General features: G+C 39.4%; 1 protein-coding gene across 1 annotated transcript; it reads left to right on the forward strand.

The window, feature by feature from the left end:
• The first annotated feature begins 2 nt into the window (after positions 1-2).
• On the forward strand, positions 3-20,461 carry SLC39A9 (solute carrier family 39 member 9). The gene is made up of 7 exons (XM_044436307.1): positions 3-900; positions 6,022-6,130; positions 10,861-11,058; positions 11,794-11,862; positions 12,810-12,895; positions 15,177-15,311; positions 16,980-20,461. Exons 1-7 carry the CDS (start codon positions 805-807, stop codon positions 17,208-17,210), a joined length of 924 nt encoding a protein of 307 aa, XP_044292242.1. The 5' UTR covers positions 3-804; the 3' UTR covers positions 17,211-20,461.

Here is a 20,461-nt window from a genome sequence, read left to right on the forward strand (position 1 = left end):
TAACTCAGAGACTTGCGCGGTAGCGGCCATCTTTGGTGAGGGCTCCTTCATTCTGTAATAACGAGAAACGACCCCGCTCCTCTTCACGGCAAGAACCCATAGCCTCAGGGACATTACTTCGCTCGTCTCTCGCTGTCTGCCATCTTACAATTGGGCGGGAAAGAAAGGAACGCGTGAAGCAAGAGTTCGTTTCATCGGCCAGGTGTCCCGGAAGTTGAGTGAGGGAACAGGAAGTGAGGGAAGAGTTGCCACTTGGCTTTCACGGCCACAGCTGGGGCCGGGCTTATGAGGATGGCGCGATGCACGGGAAAATAGACCGTTCTCTTCCCGCGTCGTGTAACCATAATCAGTGCCTGCCTAAGCAGTTGGGTGATGAGGGCTTAGTTCTCCTGTCTTTCCTCGCTCTTCTTCTACGCTACAGAAGTGGCGGGCGAGGGGAGTTACTCGGGGCTGGGTTGTGAAGCGGCGGAAAGACGAGGCGGTCCGTTTGTTCCTCATTCCTGTGTGGGCCGGGTTCGGGCCTCTTGAGGCTTTCCTCTAGACGAGTGCCTGCAGGGGACGGCACCCTTTGTGGTGTCTCCTGAGATTCAGAGTTTCTTGGCAGCCAAAAAAGTGAATCCGAGGTGCTGTGGGTAGTACTGAGGCGGCGGGACGGCCTCTGGCTGTGGAGAGGAGGTGTCGCCTGCCCACCTGCTGCTTTACGCAGCCCCCCTTGGCCCATGACGTTTTCTGCCTCTTTGGAGCCGTGAAGGCGAATTCCCTGTGAAGTGGGGCGCCCCAGTTAACACGAAGCAGAAGTCGGCCATGGATGACTTCTTGTCGATCAGTCTGCTCTCTCTAGCCATGCTGGTTGGCTGCTATGTGGCAGGAATCATCCCTTTAGCCGTAAACTTTTCCGAGGTAAGAAGACGTCCGCTTTTCTAAACGTAGATGTATAGAAGTTAAAAAGCTGCACAAAGCTTGTTGGGGGCGAGTGGGAGTGAGGCAATAAAGAGATTTTGAAGAGGGCATGTTACCTGATGAATGCCAAGAACATTTGGATAAGGACGGGGGGGACACTAAATCAAGACTTATTAGAAATAAACTCCACATCTCAGTTCTCAGCTCTTAGTATCAGAATTTCAATGCAGTTCAAGAAACGGAAACATTAAGAATTACTTAAAAACAAATATGGGTGGTTTGAGTTTGTGTGCTCCTTCTGCCATATTGTCAGTCATATTCAACTGCAAACTTCATAAATCTCTGTCAGGTCCAGTTTTTGTGGCATCGAATGTTAGTGAAGTAGTAGTTTTAAAGTTTGTTGAAACACATCCAAGAAATGTTTTGCCTGCTCCAAACCTCTGAAAATTAGTGGTCTTTATTCTAAAACTGTTGGTTTTACTTTTCATACCAGGTAATCATTACATTATGCTCTAAACTGGTAATTTGAACAAGGAATATTGTTACAAATTTGGCTTTTACTATTTTCAGCAAATACACTGGAACTGTAGTTCCAGTATTTAGGCTGTCAGCTACTCATAACCAATAATACAATTTAATCATATTATACTTGAAAACTTGTTTTAGGTGAACTCAGTTTGTTTTGTACTGACAAGAATGAGTAAAGGAAAAATCTTTTTTATTTTTAAAGTATTTATTAGTCCTGTATCATCACATCAAAATGTAATTTGCATAAAATCACATACAAACTTTTATTGTCATACTACTAGTCCTAAAAAAGGAGATATATCACCGTAAGTACTAAGTTCTTTGTTCAATATTTAATAGGCTATTCAGCTGATTTGGTACACAGGTTTCTAATGAAGTTTAAACACCCAAAGTTTTCTAGACATTTGTATTCAAGCTTTTGGAGGCATATATATCTTAATGATAAATATTATTCATTAATTGTTAAACAAAAATGTTAAGCACTTTTAGTTGGAATAAAACAGGTGAGGGCTACTCAAACAACTTTTTGCCCCAAGCAGTGGGATTTCAGCTTAACATTTTCAGTATCGTCCGAGCCAGCTTGATCAATATTTTTAATGGGAGTTACCCAGAATTCATTGCAAACCTGTCTCTTATTAATTCAATTACTTTGATTTATTTATATTTTCAAATTGTTAAATTCCCAATGCAGTATATGCAGCAATAAGTATTTGATAAATAAAATATAGCTTTCAGATTTGAAGGAGGAAATAGTTTTAAGATATACTGAATAATAAATGCAAAATAAAAACAGGTGACTTCGTATATTGATGCCCATCTTATGTATTTAAATCCTACATCTGGAAGAGGAAATGATCAGTTAATGTACATATCTCCACAGAGTTAGCATATTTAAATACAGGAAGCATGTGTGCTAAATATCATTTTATGAAGGGCCCAATCCTGTGGTCTCCTCATTGTCCAGAAGGCTATAGCTTTATCTGGAGGCTTAGTTCTGGCATCCTCCAACCACAGAACTGGGATTCTGAACGCACAGTCCTCACAGCTGGTACATAAAGAAATGCATCACCTGCCACTGAAAAGGTCATAGGTTGGTCTCAGAGGGCTAAAGGGGTGTGCCGGGGAGAAGCTGGGGTACCCCTCCAAAAGGCACCCCAGCCTCCTTTCCTTCCCCTCGCTTCTAATGAGGGGCAGAGCCATCAAGATGAATGCAATTGTGAGGTGTGCTGCAGTAGAAAGGACAGGTGCTGTGCCCTTTCTACACTGGATGCACCTAAGCCTTTGTGTTTGGAGGCTTAAGAACATAAGAAATGCCATGCTGGATCATACCATTTAGTCCACATGGTGGCAAACCAGCTGCCCACAGGATTGTTCGAATGGGATAAGTACAAGACCTGCACCCATCCAAGCTCCTCAGCAGCTGGTCTATGCAGGCATGCCACCTCTGGTAAAGGAGCTACCACATAGCCAGCAAGACTAGTAGCCACTGATAGCTGCCGCCTCCATGAATCTGTCCATGCTTCTGTGCATCAAGTGCAGAGGACATTAGATCACACCGTGAGAGTGCAACTCTATACATGTATACCCAGTAGTAAATCCTAATGAATTCAATGGCACTCATTCCCAGGTAAGTATGTATAGGATTGCAGCTGAAATGAGATTTCCCTGGTAAGTATAAAGTACTTTATGTGAATGTGAAGATTCTTTTTAAAATATCCTGATATTTTTAGTACTGGTTTAGAGCAAATAGTTTCAGTAGGCAACCTTTAGTTCTATACATTTTGTGGTATATAGTTAAACTTTATACAAATATTTTGCAAGCTCACAAAAACTTCTCAAAATTCTGCATGTACCCATATGCTATAAAGGTTGACAAATAGTTCACCTGGATGACTTGATTTTTTCTGAGTGACTGGCTGGGTTAAAAGGCTAGCTTGTTCTGTTTCATTGAGCTGTCAGCTTAGAGGAAATCCATGTTTTCTTTGTCTAAGAGGTTTAGGATATTTTTTCAAAGCAGAAACTGCTACAGGAATTGAGAAATATTTAGTGAATCTTCCAGTTCCCAACATGCAATTATGTCATGCAGTGCTTTTTTTGTAAAAAAAAAAAAAAAAAAAGGGGGTGCCGGAACTCACCTTTTGGGGTCAGTCACTCTACACACACATAAACATAATGGTTACTGCTGGCAGTAAGCACTGAGCGCGCAACCACACGACCGATCCCAAGCTGAGCAGCATCCCGAGCCGAAGAGCGCCCTCCCAAGCAGCGCCGACACACATGCAGCCCGTAGGCACTATTTTAATGCTTTTTGCTGCCAACCTGCTACTTGATTCACAATCACATAGAAAAATCTGTCAAAAAAAGGTGCCGGAACACCGTTCCGGTGCGTTCTATGACAAAAAAAGCCCTGATGTCATGAACAGGTTTCTCAGCAACAGATGGTGTGCACTCAGAATGGGTTTAAATCAAGGTGACTTAAATCACCAAAATAAACAGATTTAAGTTATGGATTCCTGCATTCTGTGAATAAGCATATGTGCCAGCTGTTTGCAATAACAATTGCAACATATTGCTCCATTAACTGCAACATTTTCAGTTAATTTAACAGTTCTGTTTGTGAACTGGTAGATCTACTACCACTTTCCCAGCCTGCTGGCTTACTAGAGCCAGGGCCATTGGTGTCAGGGCAGGGTTCATTGAATGTACACACAACCCTTTTTAATCATTCATCCCTTGGTTCTAATGGGGATTTCTGCCAGCTTCAGACTGTCATAGAGGGGCCCAGTCCTAGGTCAAAGGGCTTGCTTTTCTCCAAGGCAGCCTTTCCCACCCGCAGAAATTCCCTTTGTACTGCAAGCAATACTTTAATACCTATGGAACTTTACTTTAGTCACACCAAGGTTGCTTGGACCACATGCAGTTCACCTTGGCTGCTGGGGTTAGGGTGGCTCTGCCTGTAATATTTAGGAGTACAGTGGTACCTCAGCTCATGAACGCCTCAGTTCACAACCAAATCGGGTCGCAAACAGAAATCTCAGCGAAAAATTACCTCAGTTCACTAACTCAGCATTGGGTGACGACCATGATTGCGCCTGTCTTCCCCCCACCCCCAGCACGATCGCACCTGTCTCCCCTGCATGAGCGCACCCGCGATCACACCTGTCCCGTTCCCCCCCCACACACACACACACTATCACTATCGCATGATTATGGTTTGGACTCTCCCTCCAAACAATAACCTTCCCCCCACCTAGGTTAGTGTTCTCTACTGTTACTTTGTTCTTTGTTACTTTGTTTCAAATTTTTGTGATTAAAAAAAAACCCAGAACGGATTAACCTTATTTACATTGAACCTTATTGGGAAATTTGACTGCATCATGACCAATTTGGGTCACGACCAGAGTCCTGGAATGGATTAGGTTCGTGAGCCAAGGTACCACTGTATAATAAAAATGTGGCTGTATAGCCCACATGTATCTGCCTAGAGTAAAGAGACTGATGTGTTTGGCTTCTCTGTAAGCTGCCCCGAGAGTCATCCTGGCTAGTGGGCAGGGTAGAAATTAAATAAATACCAATTCTGTACATATAAAAGCATATGAAATCTCTTAACAAAAGGCTAGTGCTGTGCACTCTATGTCTGCATAGAACTGGCTGGCAGCAGCACTTGTGTATGTGTGAGTTAGGGCAATGATCCAGGATACACCCTGGTTACCCATACAGGGTAGGATTGCTCATGTCAGAGTCAAGTCTGACATGATAAACACAAACCAGGAATTACAATTGTACTACTTTATCTGGGGTCAGATTTTTCCCCATAGTTCTATTTTACGTAGATCTGGTTTCATGTACCAGCAACCCATCAGTTTAACGAGTGGTTATTCATGAACAGCTGAGAACACAAGCACTGCCTGCAGAATGCCTGCTGCTTCTGCTTTTACTCAGTGATTCATGATCCGTTCCTTGTACATTGTGGAAAATGATATCTAAAGCAGGACTGCTGGGTTTTTCAGAAGCTATAACCAATGCATAGTTAACCAAGTTAACTCCAGTTCAAACACATTTAAATATTAATTCCTTCAGATTGTTTTATTTTTGTGAAGAAGGATCTGGATTTCTTCTTTCTATCTTTGGGTCTTCTCTTGCCATCCTCACCATGTCAATCTTCTCTAGCTTCATTCTGGTGATAGCCAGGAATTGTCCCTATAATTTTTCTGAGCTTCAGAGGGCTCAAGTGCAATGAAAGGAAACCACTATGACCCCCTCTGCAGTTCCAGCCCAGGGAACCGGGTTAGCTGTTTTGGTGGTAGACCAGTGAAGAATCTGGAGCACCTTGACTAGCCACCACTAAGCACCAGAATTCCGTGCCAGTTCTGACAGTAAAGGTTGTGGCTGGCTGTTTTGCAAGTAGGTGACCAAAACATTTAGAGTAGCTTTGGTAGCTTCTCTCCTCTCTTAGCTTCAAAAGATTGCCTCAATGACTAGTTAAGAATTCTGACTTCATTTACTATTGGCTTATTTAGATTTGAGCAAACGATATTTATCTCCAAGTGTTGATCCCTATGAAATATTAATTATTCTGAGTTTTACTTGCAGGAAAGGTTGAAGCTAGTCACAGTTCTTGGTGCTGGGCTTCTTTGTGGAACTGCGTTGGCTGTCATTGTGCCTGAAGGAGTTCATGCACTTTATGAAGAAATTTTGGAAGGTAAGAAAATGGCATTATTGTTAGAGTGCAAAGCATTGCAAATAATTAAAGCTGACCTTTTGCTGAAACCTTAATGAAAGAGATTCTTTGTAAGTTTTATTACAGACCACAGGATCTTTGAATTTCAGCAGTTGTAAGACAGTTTTGAAGTTTTATATTTTCACTTAGTTAAAATGCTCTGATGGCTTAAAGACCATGTCCAAAGTATAAAGAACCATGAAACTGCTTGGGTAAATCTAAGGGGGATTTGACGTGCTCTTCTTCAGCTTCCCTTTCCACATGGTAGTCTGCTTTTAAAATGAGAAGGAGCTTTCAAAAGTAATTTGTAATGCAATGTGAGGATTGAAAGATAACACATACAATTCCAAGCTGTTCTGTGGTTCTTGGGACATTTACCCAGGGAACACAGGATTCCTGTCTTAGATTATTCCAGTCTTCCTTCAAGATGTTTCCAATTTTATCCTACTAGCTACCATCTAAATTATATAATTCATGGCTGCTGTTGGGTTATTTGCAAGTTGTTTACCCCTCAAACAAGCCATGCTGCTCAGGTTTGGATGATGCAACAAGCGGTGCTCAGGCAAGTAATTATGCAACATGTGCCTGACTTAAATCACTGTGGCATGTTTAAACTGTCACTGGCTGGCCCAAGTTCACCAAGTGACCTTCAATGCTGAGTTCAGATTTGAATCTGCTTTAAGACTGGCATACCATTCTGTCTCAAGGCCCTTGAAGGAGCCTAAGCAGCATGTTGAAACTTGACCCATATATTTAGCACCAGAACAATCACCACTGTTACGGATGTTAAGGGAATTCTGTGCAGTGACCCCACACAGATTATATACTGTTACTGTATGATTCTACTATGCAAGTGCAGAATGCAATGTTGGGCAGAACTCAGCATCCAGGAAGATTTGGTTTCTTTATTTTGCTTACACTTTAGATATTAGGATTACACTGAAATTATCTTGGGAAAACCTCAAATGATTCAGAATTGCAGGGGAGGAATTAGAACATGCTTACCTCTTTGACTATCATAAGCAAAATATATTAGAAGCAAATATGTTTATTTGCAGAATATACTGATTTTAGAATGTAAATTTCCATAGGATACAATTTGAGGGATGGAAGTCTCAAATGTTTAAAAGCACAGTATATACATCTGTTTGCCTTTCTATTTTGGAGAAGTATTTACATGAAGCAAATATACAAATGGTGAAGGTTGTGAAGGACAGGACTTTGGGGGGCATTTAGTCATAGGTTGGAGATGACTTGATGGCAAGTAACAACAGCAAGTTTACACAAAGCACACTCCATGCCTGTGTTCCTTAGGCAGTTGTAGCTAACATTTTACCTAGCTGTTGAAATATATCTGTTCCTTTGAGTAGAATATGTTCTGGCATCTTACTTTAGGTAACAGTAGGATGACTTTGTGGCTATGTTTAGCTGTATTGCTGTTAAGTCAGTGGTAGAATGAGAATCTGTTTAAACATTAGCAGCCATACTTAACCAAGACGACTGTGTTACTTTTAACCTACTGAATAATTGAGCAGTTGTCATCTTTCGGTGAGTAGTTGGTGAGTTCTTCCACCTTGTCATGTGTTTACAGTATTGCAGGATCTGTGGCTTGGGATACTAGTTGTGCCAAGTAGATTATCCTGATAGGTATGCTATACTGACATTCCAGTAGTTGAAGTTTAAACAAAAGTGTTTTGGTTGTGTCTTAATAGTTTCATGTCTTTTGTTTTATGTGAGGAAATTAATGGTTGGCATGACTTGTATTTCCACTTTCAGCACAAGATTCTGTGCTAGGGACATAGATATTTGTGACTGAATGTGGGTAGATGGAATACATATCAAGACTACATGAATGAAAAGCATAGAAACATCAGTAGGAATAGCTTGGCTTTCCCAACCTGGTGTTATCCAGATATTTTGGACTACAACTTCTTTCAGTCCTAAACAGCATCACCAGAGGTCAGGATTAATGGGAGCTGTAACAAAAAAAATTTGAAGGTCACCAATTTGGGGAATGATTGGTATAACCAGATCATTTGTTCTATGACTATTTTTGGTGGTACGTTGGTTGTTTTTTAATGTTTGATGCAATGGCTTGAATTGCTTTGGATAAAGTATTGTGCATTACTTATTCAATATCCAGACAGATCAGGACTTTTTTAAAGCCACATCTACTAATTGAAGGAACAGGCAAATACCCCTTGACTTAGAGTCTCCAAAAAAAACAAAAATGTTCCACCACTTTAAGCAACCTGATGAAAATTGCCACATGTACAAGTTAAGTGCTGAGTCATTTGTACTTTTTATTCCAAGTGTATCTTGGCATATCACCCATTTCTTTCAAATTCTAGTGAAACCTACTGATTTATTCAGATTTGTCAGGGGCATTTCCTTTCATTGGTTTGTTGAAGTTCTGAGTAGTGAATCAAAAGTTATTAAAGCTTTTCTGTTACATAAAATCTGGTAGTAGTGAGTGCTGGCAAAAATTTGTCAGGTGTGCTCACTTTCACTCTGAAGCTAGAATGGTGCCAGTATTCTACTATTCTGAGGGAAATTCCAACGTCCCTGTCAGCACTCTGACAGCTGGAGAGAGGTAGGAGAGAGGTAGTGGGAAACTGTCAAATGGGATAAGGGTAAGGATGTTGCTCTCAGTGATTAATAGATCGCTACTGAGGAAGGGATATGAAAGAGGTGGCATGTTAGAATCCTGTGCAGGCTTACTAAGAAGTTAGCCTTTGAAAACATGCCAGTACTTAACCTCATTTGTAAGCAGACTCAGTTAATGATTTGTTAATGTGTTTTGTTTCATCACCCACCCACCCACCTGCCTGAATGCTGTAATGGCTTTCCTTTTTAAAAATTAGGGGGATTCAGTTGTCAGATTACTGCTGTTGAAGCAAGTGCTGCAAAACTGGAAATTGGAAGCTTGGACTGGTATCTTAGATGTGTCTGATAAGTAGTAATGCTGTTGTGCAGTATCACAATTGTGCTTGCTTGCAGGAGTGAATCAACTTACAGGAGGATTCCTCTAGCAGAACAATATGGCTTACATGCTTCATAAGGCAACACAGGAAAAGGACAACTTGGCACATTTTTGCTGGCCCCAGGAACTCCATCCTCCCCATCTGGATTTGGGCCTGAAAGACCCAGAAAAAGTATGGGTGTATGGAAGTTGTAAGCAAGCATAATGTGATATTGTACAGAATGCAGTATCGCATTCTTCAGGGGGCATTTCTGTTAAGACACCCATTTTGGCTTCCAGTTTCCTGGCTCGGTGGAGCTTGAGTCATTATGCAGTACTGACTCTGGTCTTAAACCAGTAGGCTTTTTGATTGTGGTATAGTGCAGATGAATTCTGTAGTTTACAGTTGTTGGAAAATAAATACATAAATCTTGAATTTTGAGGTCCTATACTTACTTCTCTCTTTGTTACACATTCAGCCTGTCCCCTCCCTGTTGCTGTCTCTTTTTTCATTTTTCCTAATGCCTTTTGTCAGCTGGGAAAAAAGACATACCTCAGAGAAGTGGGGAGGCAGTTGATGGTACATGTTCCATGCAGAGTATTAATGCCACTTTGCTTGGTATGTAAAGAGCACCATGTAGCTATTTCAGTGACCACCTGTAAGACAGCTGCTAGAGGGAAATTGGGTATTCTCTGCAATGCTCTTTTTAAAGTGGAAAGAGTGCTCTGATATCACTAGGGTAATCTTTCTTTACCCATGCTATAGCAACAGTGATAGAAAATGGGTGGACTGAGGCAATGCTGCTGCTTTTAGGTTCTTGGATAATTCTGCATATCCTGCATACTTTGTGGGAAAAACGGCACTCTCCTGAAAGTGGTAATTTTTAGATAATGTTTTAACAATTATATTTAATTGGGTCATTCTAATTGTTTGGATTAATTGATGACATAGATGTAGATTAACTGAGAGAGGATTGCTTTTCTTGATGGTCAATCAAAGAGCAATGCATGGCATCTGATACAAAATGTTGTACCTGGAAAATACCTGAACATGTTGAAGAATGTTTTTAATCCCCATTAAAAACAGAGGACCCCCTTTCCCCCATATCTGGTTGGTTAAGCACTGAAAAACAGAAGTTTAAATAGATGTTGCCAGGGATAGAAAGTCTATAAAAGAGGGGAGCTTGGCATGTGCCCATAAATCAGTGGAGATGTATTATTCACTTCCCTTAAGATGCTTGTTGCTGGTCTCTAGAATTTAAAAATTGCCAGAGTGCAGGCATGTGTACATTCATTGGCTTATTCTACCTATTGGTAAGCTTTTGCTTTTACTAAAATGACTGAGTTTAAAGAAAACATTTACATGCATTAAATGAGACTTTTATACTTATAATTGCTGATTTAATCAAATTACTAATCTATTTTAAATCTTTTTTCTGACAGTCTACAAAAGTTGAAGATTGAAAAGGGCAATTTTCACATATGCTAATTTTCAGTACTTAGAAGCAACAGCTATGTACATGGCAGCTAATATTTAATTTTTCCCTCTTTGACAAAAACATGTGGAAGAAGATTATTTAATTTAGTTAGCATATTTGCATTTAAAATTATCCTGGTGTACCTCTTTAATAGTGTAAAAATGCCTTGGAAAGCAAAGATTGTCTAACAATGTTGACAGTTAAAATATGTTGGAAATGCAGTGCCTGAGGCTTCTGTGAAATTCCAAACTGTCTTGCATCGTTTCCTTTAGCAAAGCATCACCCAGCCAGTGAAACTGAAAAGATGGTTGAATCTAAGAAAGTAGCAGATGTACCAGATGTGCATGACCATGTCCACAACCATGATCATTCAAGATTACATGCTTACATTGGCGTTTCCCTCGTTCTTGGCTTTGTGTTTATGCTTCTGGTAGATCAGATTGGCAGTTCTCATGTCCATCCTACAGATGGTAAGTCAACCCTGATCCTATCTTAAATAGTGAAAATGTCTTGAAATATTCAAGTATGCTCATTCTTATCACCTGTTTTAATTAAGAATTAACTGCTGTTGCTGGTTAATTACATTATTAAGACTTTGCAATAAAATGTTTGCTCAAAAATTTTCATGTTACCAGTGAAATAAATTAAAATGCATACAGGAAAAATTTTAGCTGCAGAGATTTTTTAAAAAATTGTCAATAGCTTTAAACATTAAAATACTGTCTTTGCAATTGGGAGAATTTTTTAAATGGAGTAACTAAAACAGACTAGATTGTTACTATCAAACCCAGTATGACAGTCCAGTTTTTCCCCAGATAAATCCAGTTTTAATTCATGAAGATGTAGTGATAATTGAAAATGCCACTACTGATATTTACTGAGATAGAGATGCTGTGAAACAGTGAATGAAGCAACAGAAAAATGAGACATGGTTAACTCTGTTAATCCCCCAGACAGACTTTGTCTATTGGATGGTATAGAAATAAAAATAAAGAGAGTGCTTCAAAAGGAGACAGCTCTGTGGAATATTCCACCTCCCCAGTTCTTATGACAATCTGAAATGTGAAAGAACCGGTGACCCATTAATGTGTGATAGCTTGGTTTTACTGATTGATGTGGGTGTTAATTCCTGTAATATTTCTCTTTTAGGGTTCTCTACATACTTGTTTATATCTTATTTGGTTAAGATTTCTTAATTATTTCAGACCCAGAAGCGGCAAGGTCGAGCAATTCCAAAATTACTACCACACTGGGACTAGTTGTCCATGCTGCAGGTGGGTTATTGGTTTTGGTCCATTTTTTTAAAAAAGTAAGACTAAAGGCCTTTTTTGTCATGTTCTCTGGGTTAGACTCATGCTTGCTAGGCATGACATGAACCAGTAATTAGCATTACAGATAAGGGAAAGATCTTTTTTATCATGTTTGCCATAACTTTCTTCAAGCTTACTGAACACCCTTTTGTGTTGGATAAGTGATAAGAGACAAATCTTAGGGACATGTATTTTAACAATTATATTCAGTTCAATGCTTGAGGAGCTCCAGTCCATGCATGAAACTTCCACAGAAGCAAAATGTTATGCATTTATTTTTAATTTGGGGTGTGAGGCAATTGCCAGAATAGTTCTTTGAATGGAAGGCTAAAAGCATTTTTTGCACTCTTATTCACAGTAAACCCTTTGGCTACTAAATGATATATATACTATATATAGTCACAGATTGTTTAAAATGCTCATTCTGTCCGGGCCTAAGAAACCTAATTTCCAGTGCTCGCATACACTTATGCCCTTTTCTTTCTACAGTTTTTGGAAGGCAAAGTGAGCCTTGATTATAATAATCTTGACATTTTCACCTTGTTTGTCTGAAATATGCTTAACTGAATATAGGGGATTTCTAACAGGCAGTTTAAGGGAAGAAACTAGAAACAGTTCTTAAGTGCTTCACAGCACTGGTCTTCTCAGAGCATAAAAGAGGAAGCAGAATTGTGTGTGTTAACACTCAGAAGACCGAGGTCCATTCATGATTAGAAACGGTTGCCATGGAGTTTGCTTTCAAAATCATTCTTATCAGAACTGAATCAATCATCAGGATGAGAAAGCAGATTAAGATGTGATCAGAGTGATGACTGCATTTTACATGAAAGACTTGCTACTTGTGTAAATTGGCTCTTTTGATCAATAGCTGTCCTCATGTGTGTATTTCTCCCCCCAACTGTCCAATTAAGCTGATGGTGTTGCCTTGGGTGCAGCGGCTTCCACATCTCAGACCAGTGTTCAACTAATAGTCTTTGTTGCAATTATGTTACATAAGGTAAGCTTTTATCTGTGGATGGTGTTCACTATTGGAAATCATGGATTTGAATTAGTGGTAGAAATTGTAATTTAAGAACAGTGTGACTCAGGAAATCTGTGTATTTTCTTGAAACATTCTTCATTTCTCTTTAATCTGTATAGGATAAGATACTGCATCCTACTATACATATAAGCATCTAGCATTTAGCAGTTTTCTGCTGCCCACAAATTAACTCCTCACTTTAATTAACACGTGCAGGCAAAAACCATGCAAAATGTGCTCTCTCTGACACAATTGTATAGGCCAGGGGTGGAGAGTTACCTTCTGTCTTCCTCTGGTTGCAGACATAGGATATTATATATCCTGTATATAATACATTCTTGCCAGAAATTGATAGATCACATTTGTAACGTGCAGGGGACATGATAGCTGTTTCTAGGCTGCTACCAGTAATGTGGCCAAAGAACAAGAATGATTGGGTCATATCCTCCATATTCTGGTGAAGTTGCTGTAAGGAAAGCCAGGTGTGGAAATTCTGCATTGTAATTTACAAAGTTATACTCTAGTTTTCATGTTTTAGCTTTTGTGGCAGATGAAACTGATGGGAAATGAGGAATTGTTTATTTTATTACTAATCTGTAGGTTGGGCAAGATTGCCAATGTATATGCAGCCCATTTAGGTGCCATTCATTTGCAAACAGGAGGTCCCTGAGCATCCTTCAGTTTGTGTATTTAAACTCATCAGCCTAACATGCAGCTTAATTCACCCTCCTCAGTCATTCTGCATGTGTGTGTGCACATGCACACAAAATCTGGTTGCAGCATCCTGCTTGTTGATATATGTTGAAATGAAAAGTAATAAATGATAAAGAGTTTCATAGATCTGTAGTTTGGATCTGTGGGCAGAAAGGCTTCTTCCACCATGGAAGGGTTCTGACTCAGGATAGTGTTCATCCTTGGAGAATGTGGGGAGGGCAATTTTCACTGGTTCTCTCCTGCAGCGGGACTTTATACATTTCCAAAAGGTCTGCTTTGGAGGGTTAGGGGACCTTCTGGAACAGTGTGGAAGATGGCACTGCAGGCTTTGAATGAGGGGAGAATCATCACTGGCTGGGTGAAATGCTGGATCTAAGCCAACCCCCCCCCCCCATGGATGGACAAACACACTTCTGTGTGCACATTTTTTTCCTGTGTGCACTGGTTACTCTGTGCAGCTGTCTGGTATGTTAAGGACAGAAGTGCATTTGCACACTGACAACTAGCTTGTGGAATAAATAACCACAAGTGTTGGTAACGCTGACTTTTGTCCTTGTCCTTTGGATTTTTAAAACGAGGGATTCAGCATGTTTCTAGAGCATGTCCATTATCTACTGTTAGCAGTGTTAGCTAAATAGGACTGCCATCTTCAGATTCAGTGCATCTTTGCCAGTCAGGTGCTGGGAAGCTCAAGAGCTGATCACTGCTGAAACAAAATGCTGAACTAAGTCTGACGGTGTGAAAGCTCAGAATATGGTTGCCTGCTATGTTGTCAGTAAACATGCTTTAATTTTAGGAGGTGGACTCTGCTGTCGATATGTTAAATGAAAGGGGGAAAACTAAAGTAGTGATGGATTTCTGAGAAACAGGCATGCTGAAATATATAAATACGTTAAAGCAAGCCAACTTTTCCCTTTCCCCAGTCCTTCCAGTTTTACAGTACTGTTGATACCCTACCTCACTCCAAACTTTCCATCAGAGCAGGACTGACTTTTTCCATCCAGTTTAATCACAAGCAGATCCTTCCTTTGTGCCTTTGATTTATAGGGGAAATGAGAGTGGTTTCCATAGAAAAAGAACGAATGAGAGATGGGGGGAGTGGGGAAGGTCACATCCTATTATCAGTAACTTTTGTTCAGAATGCCTTATCCTGACTTTTTAAAAATCAAAATATTGGTTGTGATAAGAAGTGCAGTAAAAATGTGGTCTTGATGGTCTTCTGGAAGTTAATAGGAACGAAAATGAATTTGGAGTGAGTTTTAGCCTTTTACATTCTAGTTAACTCTGCAGTTGAGGTGATTATGTAGATGCATGGGCTGTGATATGCCAGTAGCTTACAGAGTTGCGTGTATAATTTAAGGCAACACTGTACTGCACATATACCTGTCCCTCAGTATTACCATAAAGAGAGAAAAAACTTAAGTAGGGTATATTAGCAAGTAGCTTTTGGGCAAGATAAACATTTTGTTTCATTGAACAGAACTTGTGATTGCAACATGTACTGCAGTTCAACAAAATATCTGTAGTTGTTTTTCTTTTATAGGCACCAGCTGCTTTTGGCCTTGTCTCTTTTCTTATGCACGCCGGTCTTGAACGGAATCGTATCCGGAAGCACTTGCTGGTTTTTGCACTAGCAGCACCTGTTTTATCAATGGTGACTTACTTAGGACTAAGCCAGGTAATCCTCTTTTCAGATCTAACTGCCCCAAATTATGACTTAACAATTGGGTATTATTGTAACATCTACTAAATATTAATTAGTTGGCCCTTGTCCTAATTTTATTCAAATAATTACAAATATTACATGAAACATCTGTAAGCATGTTAGGTTTGCATTGGTGCATTTATTTAAGGAATTTAGAATCCAATTTTGCCTCCAAAAAAGAGTTGCTCAGGGTGGCCTACAAAATAGAAAAAACATTAAAAATGCCTATTAGTAAACATATTAACAACAAACTAAAAGCAGCTATGAATGCAGAGAACCAAAAACAAGGAACAATAAATAAAATTAAGCAAGTGCATGTGCAAAAAAGATTAAAATCTCTGAAAAATTAAAGTGTAATGATTTTACTTAGAACTATCTGCTTAAAAGTTTAGGTCTCTGGTGACATTTGGCTACCTGTTAATTCCCTGTAGCACAAGAATGGAGAATCCTAGGATTCTCAGGACCAAATTAAAATATGGGAAAAGTTTGAGGGGAGTGTACAGGAGGGACCAAAGGCAGACTGGATGTGGCTACTAATCATGAACTTGCTCAGTGCAAGATTTTTGTAAGTCCATTCAGATTGGACATGGCCTTTCAGGAAAAAAAATCAGAAGTAAGCATAACTGAATCACTCAGCAAGCTCCTTCCCAGGCAACCCCAGCCTCTACTGTGAAAAGCTTATTTCTGATTAGGAATTGGTTGAAGGTATCGTGAGAAATACTCCTTTCCCTGTAACAGCGCTCGGAGAAGCAATTGGCAGGCCAGCTGGGGAGCCATATCTGTCCCACTGAGCAGAAGTTCTCCATACCTGCTCTAGCAATTAAAAGCCCCTTTAAACCAAGGGTACAGTTATGATCAGTTGGGTTACCCAGGTTTTACACTATTTTGGTACAGGAAATCTTGAATCAATTTATTAATACAAATGTATTTTCTTGGAAAATATATTACAGCAACATTTAAAACCTGAATGTGCAATCCTTGGTAAGTTTAGACATAAAAAAGCTTGTAACTCTTAGCATGCCCCAATCTTCTATTTAAATTATCCTAGGAAAAAGCCTTACAACTCCCACTATGGTTCAGCCATCCATAAAAATGAAAACTTTAAATACATATTTGATCGTAAATAGAAAGCTAAGGGAGTTTTGCATTCATCAGATAAACCTTGATCCTTGATATTAAATCTTACAACTTTATCCTTCAGATATTCCCTTGATCTTGAGCAGTGGGCTTTAATGCAACATTCTCATTTTAGATATTGTCTTAAATGCCTTGGCCCTTATTGGTATCAATTACTCAGAGTTCATTATGAAGTGTATGTCTTCCCTGTTAATATCAATTTATATTTAATTCCCTATATTTCCATTTACTACTATATATAAAGATATATAGTTTGCTGCTTTAACACACATTATTTTTGCTTCTTTTATGCAGGGTGAATAATCACTTCAGTAATCATTTTAAGCACATCAGTGGCAGATGTGAACTCTCCATAGCATTTAACATTTAATGGCAAAAATCCTTAGGGAATAAGCAATAATCATGTACAAAGCTGGCTTTGTGTCTTCAGTAGAATAATTAATTGAAATATAATTGAAGATGAATTTTGTTTTTGTTTCCTTTTGCCATCTTTTTGTTTTACAGAGCAGTAAACAAGCTCTTTCAGAAGTCAACGCAACTGGAGTTGCCATGCTTTTCTCTGCTGGAACTTTCCTGTATGTTGCCACAGTGCATGTTCTCCCTGAAGTGGGTGGAATGGGACACAGCCATAAATCTGAATCTACTGGAGGCAAAGGACTCAGCCGCCTGGAGGTGGCAGCATTAGTTCTGGGCTGCTTGATTCCTCTGATTTTGTCCATTGGACACCAGCATTAAAAGTCTGAAGTCCAGCAATCTTCTCTGCAATCTGACGGGAGCAGCAATCTGATGTCAACCGTTATTTTATCATTGACTTTCTTATCTGATAACCATCCCACTGTTTTCAGGCATTGGAGGGAAGTACCATACAAAGACGAACTTCTGGAAAAGCGTTTAGCATAGGAAATGGTACCGTTGATAGCCTGATATAACTTCCTGCATAACTTCCCTATTCTGAAGATACTCTAATTATGACTTCCTGCCAGATTCTCAGGGAAGCCGGAACTTAAAAGAGATGATTTGGGAGAATTTTTCAGCTCAACATGAAATCATGATCTAAGTATTCTGTATGTTGGCATTCACAGCTGACCTCTTGACATTAGATGCTGCCTTCTAACATGTGGAACTTCTGTTATTCACTTCCAGATTTTTCATCTGGTAATGATGTCATGGGCTGTCTTGGAAGGATGCATCCAGTGAAAACATGTATTTCAGGTGAAATTCTGGGCAAGATTTGTGCTGGCTAAACAGTGATAGGTTTCTTGCATTAGGAAGCACATGTTTTTTCCCCTTTGAATAAAATGAGGAAGAATGAGGGAACCATGCTGAGTTGTTCCAAGCTCTAAGGAGTAGGTACTTAAACGAATACTGTACCAGTTCATTTTACTTCATTCTACTAAAGCAGAATACAGGAAGAAATGGCCAAGAAGAGTGAGGGGCCCAAAGCATCGTGCTCTGTAATATCAGAAACTTTAACATACACAGTTATTACAAGCTAGAAGTTTTCTAAGTTGTTGTGGGCCTGTTTGCATTTATCCCTCTCTCTGAAATCATTCAGCTGTGAGGATAAGTACAACTTTGGAATGTAGTGCCAGTCTCTGAACTCTTTCCATGTAAGAAATGCTACCTTTTGGCTAGTAAATTCCATTTTGTTATGAAAGAAAACATAAAAAACCTTGGGCAAAAGCCTATAAAAGTATATGTAGCTTTTCAGCACACAATTTTTTACATCAGTTTTAAATCTTCATTCCCATTGATAAGAATTCTTCAGTTAATACTTACAATGTCATTGTTTGCAAACAAGATAAATAGTGCTTTAACTGGTATCTCTAGCACTGGTTACTCTATGTAGCAGATGTATTTCCCTCTTTCTCTTTCTTTACAAGCCAGTGGCCCACATAACTTGGATCTCTTCCATGCTTTGCCCATATCCTATATTTACTTGACAGAAAATAATGGCTTTAGTTCTTTATGAGCATCTTTTCAATTTATTTCTATTGCTGATTTGGTATTAGTGCAGTAGTCAAAATTGAAGTTAAAATCTGTACAGAATAATGTACATGTCTTTCCTGCGGGTATTTCTAGATCTGGTCTGAAACCAGCACTCAGCAATCTACCTTTGTCGTCCACAAGTGTAGTACACCAGCTTACTAAGTGGTTGCACCAAAAGCTTGGATAGACACCTTTTTTTGTGCCTACCTTGGACTGTAAGAACAGGTGTTGCCAAATATTTGGTGGGCTACAGATATTGGTGCATTGAAAATTTTGTGGGCCTGCTTTACAGTTTTTCTAAAAGAAAACCCTTCTTTGAAAGAGGTGGAAAGATCAGCATTCTTACTGATCAGGTGGAGCTTTTTTCTGCAGCATAGAAATACCCTCTCAAAATGTAGCACAGAGAAACCATAGTAGGTAATAAATACCTGGTATGTGAATCAAAATGGCCTGGGTACTTGTCATATTCCATACTAGATGACTATAGGAAAGCTAGCAGTGGTATAATTAAAGGCCAAGTTTGCCCTGCAGTGGTAGTTAAGGCAACAAGACTGTTCCTGAATTGACCAGGAGTGAAATGGTGGCAAAATAAGAGCCAAACCTTTTATCTGAAAGTGTATAGATAAAGGAGCACATGGTGTGGGAGTTGGGATTAAACCATACTTCAAAATAATGTTTTTCTTAGTATTTTCAGCCTTTGAGAGTGCACCTCAGGAATCCTACTGTTGGGCTGATTGGTGGCTGATTGCAGTTCTTGGCCAGAAGCTGCCTAAGCCACTTCATATTTATGAAAATGTTGTCCATTGAGTCTAGCACCTTGCTTTCTAACCTTGTGCCCAGTACCCTACTGGAGAGTCTCTGCTGTGCTTCTATACTTGATTAATAAGTATCAGTATATGGTATGCATTTCACACTAAGTACTCAAAAGGGTAAGACATGGCAGGATGGCAAAGTCTTGCATGCTTGAAATATTTCCAAATGCATTCACCATTAATTGGCATTCACTCTACAGTACCACTGCCATTCTGATTTGCTTCTATGTGGTGACAAGGGAGTTTTGATGTTTCATCTCTACTTCTGATATCACAAGTGGCTAGCAACGAGAAAATAATTTTTGGATTATGGGAAACATGCTCTAGGGAGAGCACCAGATGTGTAATCCCTTTTATAGCCACGAGAATCCTAACTTTGAGACATTTTAAGCTAAGGCAAACCCAAGTTTACCATGTCCTGTTTTAAGAAACATCACTCAAAATCAGGGCTTTTGTAGTGTAGTTCTACTCTTCTATAATGTTACTAGTTGTTTCTAATCTAAGCCTCATGGTAGACTTCTGGAAGCCATTAACTACTGAAACAAGTCCTCTGCTTCAACTATTCACATCAGTTGTGGACTGAGTTGGAAGTGGAAGTCATCACTGGCAAATATGTTTGCCCATTGAATTTACCATTGCTAATCACAAAACAAAGGGACGATCTTTTGCCTAACTGTGTTAATAGTGCCAGTGGTAATGGCAGAGTAGATAAATCAAGGGCATGTAGAATCAATAGATATGAAATGGCACTTCTTGGAATTTCTGTAAATGATCTGAAACAGCAGAAAATTGCTCAGCTCTTCAGCCAGGGCTGAAGGTACATGGTGAGAACTAGATTGCATTCTTCATAGCAAGCTGTATTGGAATGGGAAAACTTGAACTTGTGTTTTGTGCTGTGTTATGTTCTTTATGATGAACCACAGGAGACTTGTGGAGAGACAGTCCTTAACATCAACATGTGGAAGCAAAGTATTCATTTCAAAAAGAAATCAGCTTTCTGTGCTTCAGTCATGTTTCTAAGCAGCTGCGACTTTCTGGCACAGTGTTCCTGGTCACAGCTGTATACCTGATTCTGTGTATTCAAGTGTAATTTTAATGTCTTTTCCAAATCATTCCATGGATGGCTGCCTTATTTTTGATTTTTTTCACTTTAATTGTGAGCAGTTTAAAAATGTTTTTATTAAA

This window comes from Varanus komodoensis, unplaced genomic scaffold (genome assembly GCF_004798865.1).
Source record: "Varanus komodoensis strain SLA01 unplaced genomic scaffold, ASM479886v1 scaffold3, whole genome shotgun sequence".
In the NCBI taxonomy this organism is placed as follows: Eukaryota; Metazoa; Chordata; class Lepidosauria; order Squamata; family Varanidae; genus Varanus; species Varanus komodoensis.